Below are 17,195 nucleotides of genomic sequence, written 5' to 3'. Positions count from 1 at the left end.
TTCCAGCAAGAGCCTTATGTTAATTTCTTGAAGGTTTTCTATTTAATTTAACTGTACTCTTGTGAATTCTTTGGATGGATTCGTTTTAATATAATAGAGTTTCGACGAATTCTTCTGATAAATTAATTTTTTGAAATTCTTGTTTGCAAAATCGTCATAGGCTATGCAATATTGATGATTAAGTTGCACATTTTGGGCCCTGTCAAAAATGGCGTCGTTGTTGAAGAATTCATTGATGTTTCATTAGTTAAATTTCTAGTTAGAGTATTATTTTACGTTTGATTTGTTTGCCTTTTTATATCAGTATTTTAATTATGGACAAATATCATCAACAAGGATGAGGACAATCGAGTGGAGCATCTCGACTTAGTGACGAGGTTTGTGACCTTCGAGGTCAACTTGCTGAGTTAACTTCTTTGGTTAGTCAGTTTGTTGCAGATAACCCGCAGCAGGTACAAGCATTTAGGATTGATCACCCTGAGCAAGCATGCCCAAGTTTGCAGTGGAGCCCTATGCCACAAAACTACTTCATGGGAGGGTATCCTAGTTATATGGACGACGATTTCCAAGGGCCCAAATGGGAGGAGTCCTATAACTATGGAAACCTAGAATGGGACTAGCTCCACGTTCCACTATGATCCATACCCTTCCACATCCGTCATCCGACATGTCGGTGCATACTTACACCGCCGCCTCAAGTATGTCATTAGAAGATATGATTAGACAACTTGCAATTAACAATATTGTTTTTTAGCAGGAGATGTGTGACCTCCAGGAGAGCTTTAGTCTTTAGACTGAGGTTAGAACTGATCTTCACGGTTTGAGAGACTCAGTCACTCAACCTTCTGATTCGGTTGAGAGGGGATGCGAACCCCCGTTACACACATCTTTTGACATCACCGAACGTGCAGCGATGAGGTAATCTATGTCAACATTGAGGATGAGTTGGAGGATAGCATGCCATGTTTAGAACCAGTTTGTGAGAACTATGGAGAACTTGAGCCTAAACTCGTTGATTTCCAGGTGATAGAGTTAGAGGTTGAAAAACCTCACCCTGTTCTGTTATCTGGTATATCGTTAGTTTTCTTTTTATATTTTGTTCTGTAGGAATGACCTAGAAGATAGAGGAGCATTTTTTTTTAGAGGTGAGCCCGACCACCACCATCCCGCGCATGACATTCTATTAGGAGAAGGTTTTCTGATCCCTTATTTTTATCTTTTTAAGCTTTACTTGAAATACATTGGGGACAATGTACCACTTTAAGTTGGGGGTGGGGTACCTGTTAGGTAGTTTCTATATTAGCTTGGGGTCCTTGAGCGTTGTGCTCAGACAATGTTATGTGCTTTGATTGCCTTGCTTGCTATTTGCTCTATTGTTATCATGATAGTTTATGACGCACTCTTCCTGTAATAAATTTTGCATGAAAGAACTTTAGGAATGCATGATCATGATTTTTAGCCCAAATTTAAAAAAATTTCTTGTCTCTCATGCATCGTTAAGTCATTCTTTTGCAAAATTAAAGTCTCGCATACTTAAAATTGGTTATCTGGTTTGTACTTTTCTTTTCACCCCGAAAGGTCCACCTTTAACTTAGGAGTAACTATGCTTGCTTTAGAGAAAAACTAGACAAAGTGGATAAAATAGGGTCTACTGTGAATAAAAAAATATATAAAGAAAAGCAAATTAGTTGCATTTCTTAAAAAAAAAGAAAAAACATTAAAAAAAAAAAAAAAAAGACGCATAACCGATGTGCCTGCAAAAAATTGTGTGTGTGTGCATGGATAGAGGTGAAAAGAGCTACCTCCGCGGTGTCTAGTTAGGGCCCGGAGAAAACAGTGATAAGTTTCTAGCAGTGGGGTGTGAAAGCTAACCCTCTAGGTAAAAGAAATGCCTTTTATGTTTTGTGTGTGTGTTTAGGCACTCTTGTTTTAGTGTTGCCCTCGTTTTTGTAAGTGTGGTATGTCTGAGGTCGATAACCGAATCAGAGTAGAGGAAAACGGGATGAGAACCTTATAAAACTTTTCCGGGTTATGTAAGCTTAACTAGCTAAACTCTAGGCTCACTCATGCATGAATAGATTAAGAAACATTCTTAAACTTGTGCTTCATTGATTGATTATAATTGAATTTCGTTCTTGATTACAAATTTCATTCTAACAGACTATTGAGACTGAAGTAACAACTTTGTGAATTAAGCTAGCATGTCTTTGATTATCTTATATTCTATTTGATTGTGTGTTTCTACCTTGCTCAGGATGAGCAAGAATTAAGTTGGGGGTGTTTGATAGCTCTAAAAAGAGTTATTATTTCTAGCTTAATTCAGGCTCTTAGTGGATTTTACATTTTTATTTCCCTATTTTGTAAGTACCGAGCAATCAAGAGGTAGAATTAATCATTTGATGAAGAACGGGGTTAATTTGAAGCAATTGTGTGTTGATTTGAACATCCGAGCTTCAAAGGAGTTGAAAAGACCAAAATGGCATCGTGTTCCACTAAGTATGATCAGCCATCGGGCACCATCGAGTAATCAAGAAAATTCTACCCAATGAACGAGCATCGAGTATCGAGTCATTAAGCATCGAGTATCGAGCCATTGAGCATTGAGTAGCGAGTATCTGGCAGTGGACTCAGCGTTGCAACGCTATTCCAAGCGTCATATGCTCCGGAGTTGAATCATCGCCCGTATTCCAACGCATCTCAATGCTTGACTCCAACGCTTGAAGGTAGAAGTATCAGAGTTGCAATGCTTCTTTAGAGCGTTGCGATGCTACGACAATTGACGGACATGGAACGGAGCGCTCGCACAAATTAACGTTGGACCATGCGTTGGACTTCTTGCCTGACCCTTCCCTTTCGCCGCATCAATGTTGCAATGCTGCGTTGATCACTATATATTCTTTTCCTCGGCCGTAGGTTAAAATATGTTGATTCTTGGAGGTGAGTGCATGGGGGCCAAAGTCAAACTTCCTTCTTCTATTCCCTTCAATTTTTAGTATCCTTAGGTTAGATTTGCTTTTTATTTTGGGTTGTAATTGATGGATTGGAGGTTCGCTTTTTATTTGTCTATGAATTGAGAGGTAATCTCTATTTAATTTCTTCGAACAAGAGCCTTATGTTAATTTCTTGAAGGTTTTCTAATTAATTTAACTGTACTCTTGTGAATTCTTTGGATTGATTCATTTTAATATTAATAGAGTTTCGATGAATTGTTCTGATAAATTAATTTGTTAAAATTCTTGTTTGCAAAATCGTCATAGTCTGTGCAATATTAATTGATTAAGTTGCACGTATTAGGATCGAATATGTGAAGTCTAGACTTTTTCTGACCCAATGCATGTATGCTAATATAATCTTTTCCAAATAAATTATGCTATAAGATATGGCTTTCTGGCTTGTAGTATGTCTCAACAATTGAACCTTTTCTTAATGCTTTTCAGTTTTAACTTGTAGGTCCCTAAGAAGAAAAAGTTTTAACTGAATTATGGCTGGTTTGGATTTTTGTCAAAATTGGCGAATTGGACTATTAGAATTTCTAATAGGTTGAGGGGTTGACAGATTCAGTGTAATTAATTGATGTCTAATGAAAGAAATTGCATAGGAACTCTTTCTTGCTCTAAAAATTAGATAGACTCTTATCCTAGATTATATCTACCCTTTTATTTCAATTTCACACATTTATCTCTTCCACACCAAAACCCTCCATTTATCGCTTTGGTTAGAAAATTAACTTAACGAAATCAGTCGTGCTTCTTTGCAGATCGACTCGAACTTACCACTATTGCTACACTTTAGTAGTGATAGGAGTAGTTCAGTATTTATAAATTTTCTTTTAACCAGACTCGAAGCTTATTAACAACGTATGTTTTAGGACTTGTCAAAAATGGCATCGTTGCTGGAGAAGCCACTGACGTTTCGTTAGTTAAATTTCTAGTTAGAGTATTCTTTTGCTTTTGATTTGTTTGCCTTTTTGTGTTAGTATTTTAAGCATGGACAGATATCATTAACAAGGATGGGGACAATCGAGTGGAGCATCTCACACGGTCCAGTCCATGTGTTGCCTCTGTTCCCTTCCCATCATAGCTAACTTAATGAAATAGAATATAACCATCTTTACCGCATCCTCATCACTCTCGAACTCATAATCTCGAAAAGTTCTTGTCCAAACTTGGTCCCATTCATGTTGGACCTATCGCCCAAGTACAACTTCCTAAGCCTAAGGGCTCTATCTTGATCCAACTCAACTACATGCCTGAGCTCATATGTCAAACACTATATCAAACTCATCCTACCTAAAAAAAAACCCTTCTTCCTCAGTAGCTTAAAGCTAATGACGTCTTCTCTATCCTCTTGTACCTCCCTCAAAAGAATATAATGATACAGAGGTCCATTAAAAACTAAGTTAACATTCAAAAGATGACAAAAAAACAGTATATCTAAACATGTACAACTGCCTAGGTGTTAACTTATTCTTAATATTCAAAACTGTTTTTGCTAGATGGGAACAACAAGTCAGATTTGCCAGAAAATAGTCAGAAGTACGGATCTTATTCACCGATGTCATCTGTCACATAGACCACAAACCAGATATTGAACTCAATAATCAAATAGGCAAAACAACAACAAAACATACACACAAATTTGAAATATGCTTTGAATCTTGGTGTAAGACTCACCCGAGATTGTATGCTAATTATGAAGAACTCGAGCCATTTACACCGACGTGCCACGAGATTAGGGTTTTTATCCCATTCTGTAATCAAGGACAATTCCGGATCACATTTGCCCCGAGATTGTATACAAAATGCCCAAACTCAATGGTCGTCCACCAAATCTTGGGACACATTCAAACGATCTCGAGCCACTTCATCAAATCTTGGCCGAGATTCAAACATATTTCAAACAAAATTTGTTGAAGTATCCAGAAAATCATCAATAATAGACAACATACACAAAAAAAAAGGACCAAATATTGAAAGAAATATAATATCCAACTTAGATTTCTCATATGTTTCAGATAGACTCTAAAACCCTAACCAGTCTAACGAGTATTCAGAAAGCATGCTATTTTTGAAGTGTGAAAAGTAAAGCGTGCTATTTTTAATAAAATCCAAAAATTTTCCTTTTATTTAATGTGGGGTTGATATTAGTTAGAGAAATTTTCGCAAATAGAAAAATATCAAACTATTTACAGAAATAGCAAAAAAAAAAAAACACTAATAGACTTCTATCAACGTTTATAACATAATATCAATGATAGACTTCTATTGGTTTCTATCACTGATAGACATTAATAGATTTCTATCAGACTCTATCAAATAAGATTAAATTTTGCGATTTGTTTAAATAGTTCCCCTATTTTTCTATTTTTGAAAATTCCCATATTAATTATAGATAAAATGTGATTCTCTTAAAAAAAATATATTTTTTTCCTTTATTTAATATGAAGTAGATACTAGAGATTAAGTAGATATTAGTTAGAGATAAAATGTGATTTTATTTTTATTTTTTTTTATTTAAACGTAAAAATTATTTAGAGGTAAAATATGATTTTAAAAAAAATAACTTCCATCTATTTAAGGTGAAATAGATATTAGAGATAAAATGTGATTTTTTAAAAATATTTTTCTTTTATTTAATGTGAAGTATATATTAGTTAGAGGTAAAATATGATTTTTTTTTTAAAAAAAAAAATATCTTTTATTTAACGTGAAGTAGATTTTAGTTAGCGATAAGATGTGATTTCTTTCAATTTTTCCTTTATTAAACATGAAGTAGATATTAGAGATAAATATGATTTTTTTTATAAAAAAATCCTTATTTAACATGAGTAGATATTATAGATAAGATGTGAATTTAAAACGAAAATCTCCCTTTAATAAACATGAAGTAGATAAAATGTGATTTTTTTTAAAAAAAAAAACTTTTATCTAAGGTGAAATTGAGATTATTAAAGATAAAATGTGATTTTATTAATAATTTAAATGTGAAAATACACCGGATAATCCTATGACCATCAACTCAAAAGAGCAAAAAGGAAAATAAAAAGTTCTACCTATAATCCCTTTTAGATACTACTAGTCAGAACTGTACAGTTTTGCACTTGTTTCATAACATTGAAAATGAAAAGTACACGTATAATTTAAAAAAATAATTAAAAATTAGGGAGAGCGGGTTAACAAAATTAAAATCAAAACCATAAAAAAGAAGAAGAGATGAGATACTTATCGAAACTAAAAGTTTAACTCAGTTATTTATAGAGAAAATTTGGATTCGAAATCCTAATTTGATTTTCTAAAAATAATTTAGATAGACTAATTCTTTTATTAAAAAAAAAAATCCTTTACTTAAGGTGTGTGAAGTAGATATTAGTTGGAGATAAAATATGAATAGAGCCTCAGATTTGGAATTTTGGTTTGCTCGTATTAACAAAACATACAAAAAAATGAAAGGGTAGATATAAATAAAGTCAGCATCTCTATCCTTCTCATCCATAATCACAACATAAACATAAATATATACCATCAATTGTAATAAAATAAATCTAAAAAATAGAAGTGAGTTATAGTCACACCAAAACATAATACATAAAATACAATACACAAAAAAATCTAAAACTAAAAAGGCCTCAGGTTCAAAATTAGATGAACCGGTAAACACATCATCAAACATGTTTTAGTTGGCAAACATACACATATTTTACAAAGAAAGAGAATAGTAATGGAAAGGTAAATTTAAGTTTTTAAGAGGTATTTAGGCGAAGAAAAAAATAAAACATATGTAATTAAAAATAATTTTTTTTCTATGAAAGAAAATTAAATTGTAACTAGTGAAAAACAACCTTATGTAGGCAAAAATATCAGTTAATTATACATTTGAAAAAAAGTTCTCATCATTGGCCTAAAAAATGATAACTAGTAAGAACAAATTCGAAAAATGCAAACTAGAACCAAGAGAAACAGATTAAAAAATATATAAAAAATCACGAAAGTAAATCAATTCGGAAACATGCAACCCAAAACCAAAATAAGAACAAATCCACCACATTCAAGGGAAGGGAAAAAAAGAACAAATCCAAAAAAATGCAAACCAGAACCAACAAATTCAAAAAGATAAAAAAATCACAAAAGCATATTGGATCTGAAACATGCAAATCAAAACCAAAATAGGAACAGATTCACCACATTTGTGAGAAGGGAAAATAAGAACAAATCCAAAGAATGCAATCCTTAACCGAGAAGAACATATTCCAACGTATCAAAAAATCATGAAAGCAGATCAGATACAAAACATGCAACCCAAAATCAAATTAGGAACAGATCCAACACATTTGGAGAAATGTGAAATAAGAACATTAACATATACGGAAAAATCAAAATCAAAGTAAGAACATATCTGAAGCAGCAAGTGAATACAGAATAGATCCAACACATTTTTTTTTTTTTTAAAAAAAAGAACGAAATATGAACACATTTGAAGCATGTGAAACAAACAAAAGTTATATCTAATTAAAATCATCATCATTGGCCTTAAAGGTAAGCAACTGATCTTTATGTGGGAATGAGCCCTCCCCGACCAAACTCCCAACATCTGAAGACCCCATCTTATCAAGCTGTTGAAGTCAACAAGAGAAGTAATTTTTTGTAGTTGGAGCAAAAAAGGAGAGCTTCGACGTTCCCTTTGTGTTAACAGTTCCATAGATTAAGGTTTCAGAGTCAGAAAGAAGATGAAATCATAGAGGAAGACGAAGATCAAAGGAGCGTTGAAGGGGGAAATCAGAGAACGACTAATTTCAAAGAGGAGAAGACGGAAGAAGGAGAAAGCGTGTGAGAGGTGAAGACTAAACAACGAGAGAGAGATGAGTATGTGGAAACGGTAGGGAAAAGAAAATGAAATGATGGAATGTCAAACCGGGGAAGTGAAACGCATGCCTTGAAAGCCGGGGAGTAAATCATAGGATTTCAAACGGTGGGGATGCAAAACCGAGGATAGTGAGATGCAAACCAAACTGACGTTAAAATCCAAGTCAACCAAACATAGGCTTTCAAGCCCAACCCATTTCGCATCTATTCCAAATTTATCCCTAAACAGGCCCTACGGCAAGCAACTTTGTAAATATTTTACTGTGGATATAATAATTTTCTCAAAATTAAAAATAATTGTGAATGGCTTTTATTTGGTCAAGCTTTGTGATATTAGATCAAATAAAGCATACGACCTATTAATAGGAAAACGCGATATCTATAAAGATAAGATCTCACTTTGTGTGTACTTGATCAATAATAAACTTGTAATTCAATAAAAATGTGACAAACGAATAAGGAAATTTTGAATGGATGTTTTTGAGATATTAGGGACGAAAATTCACTTACTTTTCGTAGAGTCGCGTACAGTTTTTTTCTTCTCCTTTCAAGATTTGGGCTTTCAAATATTCCATCTTTCTTCAACCTTTGATATCGAATCGTGAGCATCCAAATAGCCTGCCCTTGGACCGAATTGGCCACCCCAAGGCCTCATCCTCAGACAAGACGGAGGGTAACTCTCGTGGAACCTCGGTTTGTGGCTCACCTGACCCATTTAAATCTGGGTGTTTTTCGTTCATGTGCTCAATTACCAAATTTCCCAATCACTTTCTTTTTTCGTTACTAAACACTTAATTTGGAAGCAATTTAAAATGTATCACACTCTATATCCAACTTTTTTATACACTATATTACACTTAATTGATTTGTAACTTACTAATAAATTTTTATTCAAGAAGGTGCGGATTAAATGGGACACAAGTCAATTTCTATATATACAACTTTTCGATATCTATGCTAATATTTTGGGTTGGATTGTTATATCTACAACTTTTCGATATATATTTTTCTTCCTTCATCAATTTCTTGTATTTCACATTTAATCGTACTTTTTTCCTTAAACAAATTAACGATCATACTTAACCAAACAATAATTATATTTCTTGGATATAATATAAAACTTAGTTAAATGAAATAATATCTTGATTTAATTTTAATTGAAGTTTAAAGTACAATATTAATTTTATTAAACAAACATAAAGTTATATAAATAAATATTCTTAATTTAAAATATTTTACATTTCGTTGATTGATAGGTTAAGTTTATTCTGAAATATGAGGAACATATAGTTAACTTTTTGAGTATGAGAAACATTTTGAATATCATGTAATGTTATAAATATTGCTGGATGTTTATTTATAACTTATTTGTGATTTGTTTTCTTGTTCACCAAAATAATTAAACTCATATTTTCCACTGTCATGAAAGGTCTTTCACACATTGTTATTTTAAACCCTCAATTTTCAATTAATTAGTTGAAAATAAATCATATTATATAAATGAAATAAGCAAATAAATGATAAATGATAAATGATAAAGATAATTGGTTGTACTTAAATAGTCATATACAGAGCTACTCTCAGCATCATTATAATAGAATCATTCTGTTGAGTCCACATTAGATTTACCATTGAAACTGTGTTCTAATCCCTGTTCCTTCGCAATGGGGTGAGAATCCTAATGTCATTGAATTATGCTCAAGTTTAGCACCTTAGAACAATCTAGCTTTGAGATATTCTTCTCCAGGGAAGAGTCCAAAACAGATATAATAGAACCCATTTTATCTAATCTATCCATGTAAGTAGGTCCTAGCATTAGCAGAAGCAGCAAAGATTCCTTATAAGATATTTACATCTCATGGTGGCATTATCCTTCTGTCTCGTCATCAAGCATACAGATAAAGGCAGACACAAAGGACTTCCATGTGAAGCCAACAGAGGTTGAATAATGGAAATTGAAAGAGAAAAATGATGGAAATTGTATACATTGATTCACTGTTAAACTATTGAGTGACAGTGAACTCAGTAGCAGAAGAATGAATATTATGTACCATCATCACCAAACAACACTATAACATTTCATATACAGACCCTGCATTTACCCCTAAATCCAATCCAATCCAATCCAATAATACTTTTCATTATAGCTCATTCCAACCATTACAATTGAGATTTGAAAGCAGACATAGAGATAAAAGACCACATACTTGTTTCATTTTGTTTGATGCTTTTCGGTGTGAGTTTCGTAATCGATTTATGATATCTGGTGTATGATATTTGCACTATTCTCTGTTTCCCTTTTACTCAAAGCTTCTTTGAAACCAAACATGGATATGAAACTGTTCGATCAATGCAACCATTGTCCATTAGCTCTATGTGCTCGAATAAGTAAGTTTAGCCTGGCTAAGGAAGAGGCCTTACTACTGCAATAATTGATCGTCTTCTGTCTGCAATTCCTTCAGTTTCCTTTTTGCATATACAGTGAAGAAAACTGTAGTAGCTGCAGTAACGCAAAATCCGACGACAGTGAATACGATCTGGGGGGCTGACAGGAACTGCTGATTTTGCGATGCATCTGCCAGTGTTCTGATTAAAATGCCACTGCAGTAACAAAAGGAGGATAATGAAAGCTTAGGTAAATAAGTATCTCTTCACATTTTAAGAAAGGAAAAATGAAGTCGGTTTTCTTCAGGTAAAAAGAACCGTCTTCTATGATCTATTTGAGAGAGCTATTTGAGAAAGAGCATCAAAACATTTCAAAAAAGCTTATATCACCTAGATTAATCATACACTCATAAACATCTACAATATTTTTGCAGAATTTTTCAAAGATTAGATGGGCAATATCAAATTGGAAAAAAGTTTATATTTCATATCTACCATTTACAAAATTCACCCAATAACGGAAGAAGCTGATAAGTTTCTTAGTCTAAAGACTACTTTTTAATCCTAAAACATGTTTATTTCTACATCCATAAAGTATTTGAGCAGGCTTACATGCATCTTACAAGAGATAATGAACGAGTTTAGTTTAGCGCAACACAGTCACATTGTATGCACACACACGATGAGTCAATGAAGGCCAAATACAATGAGACACTACAAAGTTTGGTACGGTAAATTACTTTTGGACATATGGAGTCATATCGAATCAACTTAAATGAGAGTTGGGCATTTTCATAACTTACATTTTACAGTGTAAAAGTTCCCAAGCTAACTAATGAACAGGTTTTATTGATCAGGAAAGGGTTTTCTTTTCTTGCCGTAGGAATATGATGCCGATTCTCGTGTTTAAATGCCAGAAAAATCCTTAATGGAGATTTACAAGCAAGCATTCAAGAAAGATGGAATTCACCATGCACATGTATGAGTAGGGTTCAGGGGTCAAGTTAGGCTACATACGTGTATATCGTAACAAATATTTCTGGCACCATTCCGACCAGTGACCCCAAGATGTACGGACCATATCTGACATTGGTTGCTACAGCACAGTAATTATATATAATGTAAGGAAATGGAGAAATCCGAATTAGTGCTACTGCCCGAAACTGATGAATCCAGTCTCCTTCGCCCGCTAATCTTAAAACAGAAGCTCTCTTAGGATATTTGTCTAACCATCCCTGTATGAAAGAAAAACAGTGTTTAGCTATAAAGGATCATATTTATCAAATGTATAGGATATAAATTTAAAACAAGCACTAACTTGAATTTTCCGATAGAATAGGGAGCCAATGAAATATGGAAGTGATACACCAATAGTTACTGCTGATATAATCAACAGGAAACCAAAGCCATAACCAAATGTCATCCCTGCCAGCCACATAGAAGGTGAAGATGGTAAAAACAATGAAGGGAACAGTGCTACTGAGGCAAAAACGAAAACTGCCAGCACTGGAGTACTAAGCGTCTCAGCTTCCCAATTTATAATTGGTATTATTTCCTGTATCAAATGAAACACCCGTCAGCCTAAAAGGAAACTTTTCACAGTTCAACTTGTACATAAGCTAAAAAGCACATCATTCAATACTTTGAACGACACAATTGTACAACCTATAGAACAGATCCTCTTCAAGTAAGGTCATTACGTCATTAAAGACTTTGAAATGTAAAAATCCCAGAAATTAGACACCATGATTGATTTTAGAGTGGATTATGAAGCTAATGCATTGCATGGGCCATGCTCATTGTAATAGCCATACAAAATACTGATTTTTTTTTTAACTGGAAGGTAACATAATCATACGAATACGCATGATCTAAAGCTGCTTAATAAAGTGACATTATGGACCAAGTTTCAAAGGATCAAAACCAAAACCCAGTAAAAAATAACACATCACAGAGCTTAAGCAGAACAGCAGAAGAATTTATTTAAAATGAACTGAAACAGGTTAAGATACTGGAGACATATTAAATAAGTATCTCCATATTCTTTTGAGGGCCATATGGTCAGAAGTTACAGAACCCTTAACTAGCAATTAAAAAAAAAAAGAAAAAAGAAAAACTTAAACGAAGGAAGTAAATCAAACCCAGAAAACAACAGCACATACAAGGCCATTTGGCATGAAAAATTCAACAAAAACCTAAAATACCAGTCAACAATTGCGAACCCAATTGCAATATACAAAAGCGAAGTCCAAGCAATAACAGTCTGTAATTCGAAATCAATGGAGAAATCAGAATTGGAGTAAAAATTAAACATAAACACTGACCTCATTCATGAAAAATGGTCCAACCCATTTGAAAAAAACAACAGCTAACGAGACCAAGAAAACGAACAAGACCACCAAACGAACCCAAAGCCACAGAGACCTTGCTGGAGAACAAGGTTTAGAAGAAGAATCCCCATCAGAGGAAACATCAGGTTCACAATTACAAGGACTCTGTCTCAATCTAACATAATCGCCATTGTCATCATCACATCCAATTCCCACCTCGATATCCTCCGTCACCACTTCTCCTCTCCGGCCGTTATCCGTCTCATGATATGTCATCGGTGGCAGAAAACCCCAGAAGCTTAAAAATCAGAAAAACGGGTTTCTTCTCGTAAACACCCACGTCAGAACCGTATGTAAAACGGAAGAAATCGAGAAAAGAATTGATGAGAAATTTCAGGAAACCCTAGAAAAGTGAAGGAATTGGAGAAGGGTGTATTAAGAGAAGGAATGAGACAGATTTGAAGGGAAGAAGAAGAGTGGAAGAGAATCAGAGAAACGAGGAATTTGATGAATGAAGAGAAAGGAAAACTTGAAACTGAAAAGCAAGAAATTCCGTAAGACAATTTTGTATTGTGAAAAAGGAAGAATTACTAGAATTAGGAAAAAAAATAATGAAAGAAAAAGAAGAAAGAAAGAAAGATTGCCGTTGTTTGGGATTTGGGATTTTCTTGTAGAAGCAATTGAAATTACGATTTAGCCAGTGGGGTCACACGTGGGGGATAGTGGCGGAATAAGACGACAGATGGCGAGATCTGATTGGATGATTTTGTGGTGGGATTCTTCTGTCGTTGGTCTGTCGTGGCTTTTCCGTCACGGTCAGTGAGATGAGATTACTTATGACGCGTTCCATTTTCCGGATTACACTGCTTTCCACCTCGCTTCAGCGTGTGTGAGTATATATATAAAAAGAAAAAATACATTTTTTTTTTCTTCTCTGGTCCTTATTTAGTCATCGCTTTCTAAATTTTAGAAGTTTAGTATTTAAATTTTGTGTTTGGTTTCAATTTAATTTTTAAATTTTTAAATATTATAATTTTATCTTTGATTTTTGAATTTTGTTTCGATTTGATCTATATTTTAAGATTTATATTTTTAATCTCGATTTTTTTTACTAAATATTTATTTTTTGTCTTTAGAGTTAATTTATATTAATAAATTAAAAATCGTTAAAAAAAATTATAATTAATTACATTTCACTATTTTTATCACTTTTAAAATTAAATTCAAATTTATTTTTAATAGATTAATAAAAGTTGGCATAAATGATTGAAAGTTGGTATTTAATGAAAAATTGAAGTTAAAAATGTAGAATCTTGAAACTCATTGACCAAATTTAAAACAGAACTCAAATCTCAAAAATAAAACTGTAACATTTGAAACTTAGGGATTTATAAATTGAAACAAAACTCAAAAAACTTAAGGAAAAACCTTAAATTAATAATAGTACGAAATTACATTTTTCTCTAAATAACGTTAGAAAAACTTCATTTGAAACTTATAATTATTTTAATTAAAATTTTAAATTGTTATGAATTAATTAATATAAGTTTTTCTTAAGATCGTTAAAAATCGTCGTTGCATCATTTTTTATATGTGTAGATTTCTTCAAATATTTATTAACAAAATAGACAATCATAATTGATGGAATAATGATTTTCGAAAAAAAGTTTTAATTTAAGAGTGCAAATTGATTTATTTATGAAAGTTTATGAATTTTATTGATAAACTTAGAAATTTAAGGACTTATTAGACAATTTTTTTAAAAAAAAAGTTTATATCTTCAAACATGATCTATTAAAAACTTTTTGAAGTGTAAGGATAAAAAAATACATGCCTAAAACTTCAAAAAGTAAATTTGCAATTTAACACATCCGTATAAACATAATTTGTAATTAGATTTTTCGGTTAAATGTTACATATATCAAGTTTCAATTATGTCATAAATTTGGAAAGGTTTCATTTTTGTCCATCAACTTTGAATTTAGTTTAAAAAATCATCAACGAACTTTAAATTTGTTCTAAAAAAGTTCTTTTATATTAAAATAGATGATAAAATTTGAGGATTAATATAGAAGATTAAGATCATAATTACTATTCAATTCGTCTCAAAATATATCGTCGAGATGATTTACACAATCAAAATTTTACATATGCTACCAAATCAATCTATATGAATAATATTATAGATTACATCACATACATTTTTTTAATTTTTACGCACTAAGTGCATCACATTCCATTTTTTCCCGAAAAAGTTGTCCTACTTCATCCTATTTTAATGACGACAAATTTCTAATGATATTTTTTTTTAAAAAAATCAAAATTAAAGAATAAAAATAAAACTCTTAAAAGTTTGGAACATAATTGAAATATACTTCATGAATGTGTGTTTGTGTGTCTATATATATAGAGGGAGAGAATTGAATGAATCGAACTCTTCAGTGGAAGCGCGTGAACACTTGTGCTTTCAAAATTCGTTGTGAAATTTGTAAAAACAAAGTAACATATAATGCAAGATAAATATTAAAGTACATAAGCATGCTTTAAAACAGGGATGCAAAGATATTAGAAAAACTAACCCTTGAAAACCGTCTTCAACTCACAAAGTGCCACGAACTGTGTAAATCTTCCCTACAACTCACAAACTACCATGAACGGTGTAAATCTCCCTCGAACTCGAAGCTCCTTTAAAGAACACGATCAATAAACTAAGACACCACCACCTGGTCTTCCTTGCTATTCTCAGAACAAGAAACAAGATGGTGGGATCCTTATTGTTTTGGAAGATCAAAGAGAATAGTGTAGATAGATTTAGAGAGTGAAAGTTCTTTGAGAGAAAAACTTCTTCTAATCTTTCGATAACACTAGTAGAATAAGAGTGATCATTTCTTCTATCATAGAGACGATGGATGGAGTGAGAGTTATAACCCCTCCTAGCCCCAAGGAATTATTCTAACTTTATATATATATACACTTTTAATCTATGGATTTTTCTCTGAAAGTAACAATTTAATTCATAAACTTTAGTTAATAATGATGTAGTTCATAATCTTTAATTATGAACAACTTAATCATTGTACTCTCAAAATTGCAGCAATTTAGTCTTTATAGTTTACAAGTTGTAACAATTTAATCCCCATCGTGAAGACTTTCATTAAAATTATGTATCGATTTTTACTACATAACGACTTAGGGCCCATTTGGATTGATTTCTAATTGTTTATAATTTTTTTTTTTTGCACTTATAAATACTTATTTAAACACTTTGAAAGTTACATGAAATAGATTTTTAGTCTTTATAATTTATAAATAAATTTGATTCTCGATCAATTTATTATTTATCAATCTACATGTATAAGACATTTCATTAAACCATATCAATATATATTTCACGATAAGACTAAATCATTACAAATCATCAAAACTAAATAATTACTTATTGAAATTTAAGGACAACATTGTTATAAATTTAAAAATATAAGGATGGAATCTGGCTAAAAATTCAAAAATTAAATAGTTACTTTTAGGAGGGACTAAATATTATTATTGTTATTATTATTCCTTTCTTTTGGTTGGGCGGTTTGTTAGACGCCGCGCATTGTAGAAGCTAACGTCTAGTTTCCATGGGGCGGTGTTGTTGACGGCCACTGGAAAATGACATTTCGGATTTTTTCTTTTTCCTTTTTTCCTTTTCTTTTTTCCTTTTATTTTATTTATTCGTTTTTCCATTATGAGGAGAGACGCCCACTTGCAAATAAATAGGGAGAAAAAAAAACATAATCAAACTACTTTATAAAATATTGGATAATTCGTTTTTCTGTTTAGTTATACCAAGTAATAATGAACCAATAATGTAGATTAAATTAATTTAATTTTACATTTGTACATAATAATTTTGATTCTTTTTTCTGAACCAGAGGATAATGTACAATAATTTTGATTCATCTGCCACTGAACTGTGTCTTTTCATCCCATTATAAAAATAACTCTGTTTAATTAAGTATTTAATCACAAATCCTGTTGTTTACTGACTTTTTTTTTTTTTTCTTTTTTCCTTTTAATCCATGGATTAGGTTGTATTTAGGTCCAGAATTGATTCACTAAGGGACAAGGGGTCAACTTAAACGAGTATATGTAATATGTATGTTTTAGCCTCCAAATATGAGAAAAAGGTTTTTGGCTAGTTGGTTCTTTCCGACTGCCCCTTTATTATTTTTTTGGTAAAAATTTAAATTTTGTTATTTAATTTTAAAGAATAAAAGTACATTTTCCCTTTTTAAATAAAAAAAATTATAAATTGAATGTTGCATCAGTTGGCACCAAAAACCGACGAAAAAAAGTGCGTTCGGTTCGGTCAGAGGGCTTCCAAGCAAAGCCAACATGAATAAAAAAAGAAAGATGAATTGATGAAGTGTTATTGTTAGGTTAACCTAATTTGCAATTTTTTAAAATTTAAACCAACCATTTTTTTATGAAAAAATTAAATCAATCATGTAGTGTGCTTGAAATTTAGGCAACATAAAAAATAAAATAATAAATCAATACTAAGGCAATAAGCTTGGACTTGGGTTAATGGTAGTAGGCTTACTTTTATATTTATTTTTTAAAAAAAATTTAAAAA

General features: G+C 32.0%; 1 protein-coding gene across 2 annotated transcripts; it reads right to left on the bottom strand.

The window, feature by feature from the left end:
* Positions 1–9,785: 9,785 nt before the first annotated feature.
* LOC120069233 (TVP38/TMEM64 family membrane protein slr0305-like) lies at positions 9,786–13,205 on the bottom strand. Of its 2 annotated transcripts, XM_039020941.1 has the most exons (5): positions 12,569–13,205; positions 11,563–11,799; positions 11,262–11,479; positions 10,281–10,460; positions 9,786–10,198 (listed from the first exon to the last, which is right to left on the bottom strand). In XM_039020941.1, exons 1-5 carry the CDS (start codon positions 12,848–12,850, stop codon positions 10,114–10,116), a joined length of 1,002 nt encoding a protein of 333 aa, XP_038876869.1. In that variant the 5' UTR covers positions 12,851–13,205; the 3' UTR covers positions 9,786–10,113. The 2 variants fall into 2 exon arrangements, with proteins under 2 accessions (XP_038876869.1, XP_038876870.1); XM_039020942.1 differs by having other exon boundaries at positions 9,786–10,460; positions 12,569–13,202.
* Positions 13,206–17,195: the final 3,990 nt, after the last annotated feature.

Source organism: Benincasa hispida, unplaced genomic scaffold, assembly GCF_009727055.1.
Source record: "Benincasa hispida cultivar B227 unplaced genomic scaffold, ASM972705v1 Contig285, whole genome shotgun sequence".
NCBI lineage: Eukaryota > Viridiplantae > Streptophyta > Magnoliopsida > Cucurbitales > Cucurbitaceae > Benincasa > Benincasa hispida.
This window is presented reverse-complemented; position numbering and strand designations above follow the sequence as displayed.

Coding starts and splice junctions, on each gene's coding strand:
- LOC120069233 (XM_039020941.1), bottom strand. CDS start 12,850: ATGACATATCATGAGACGGATAACGGCCGGAGAGGAGAAGTGGTGACG. Junction 11,800..12,568: donor GACCATTTTTCATGAATGAG/GTCAGTGTTTAT, acceptor CATTTGATACAG/GAAATAATACCAATTATAAA. Junction 10,461..11,261: donor ATATTTGTTACGATATACAC/GTATGTAGCCTA, acceptor TTGTTACTGCAG/TGGCATTTTAATCAGAACAC.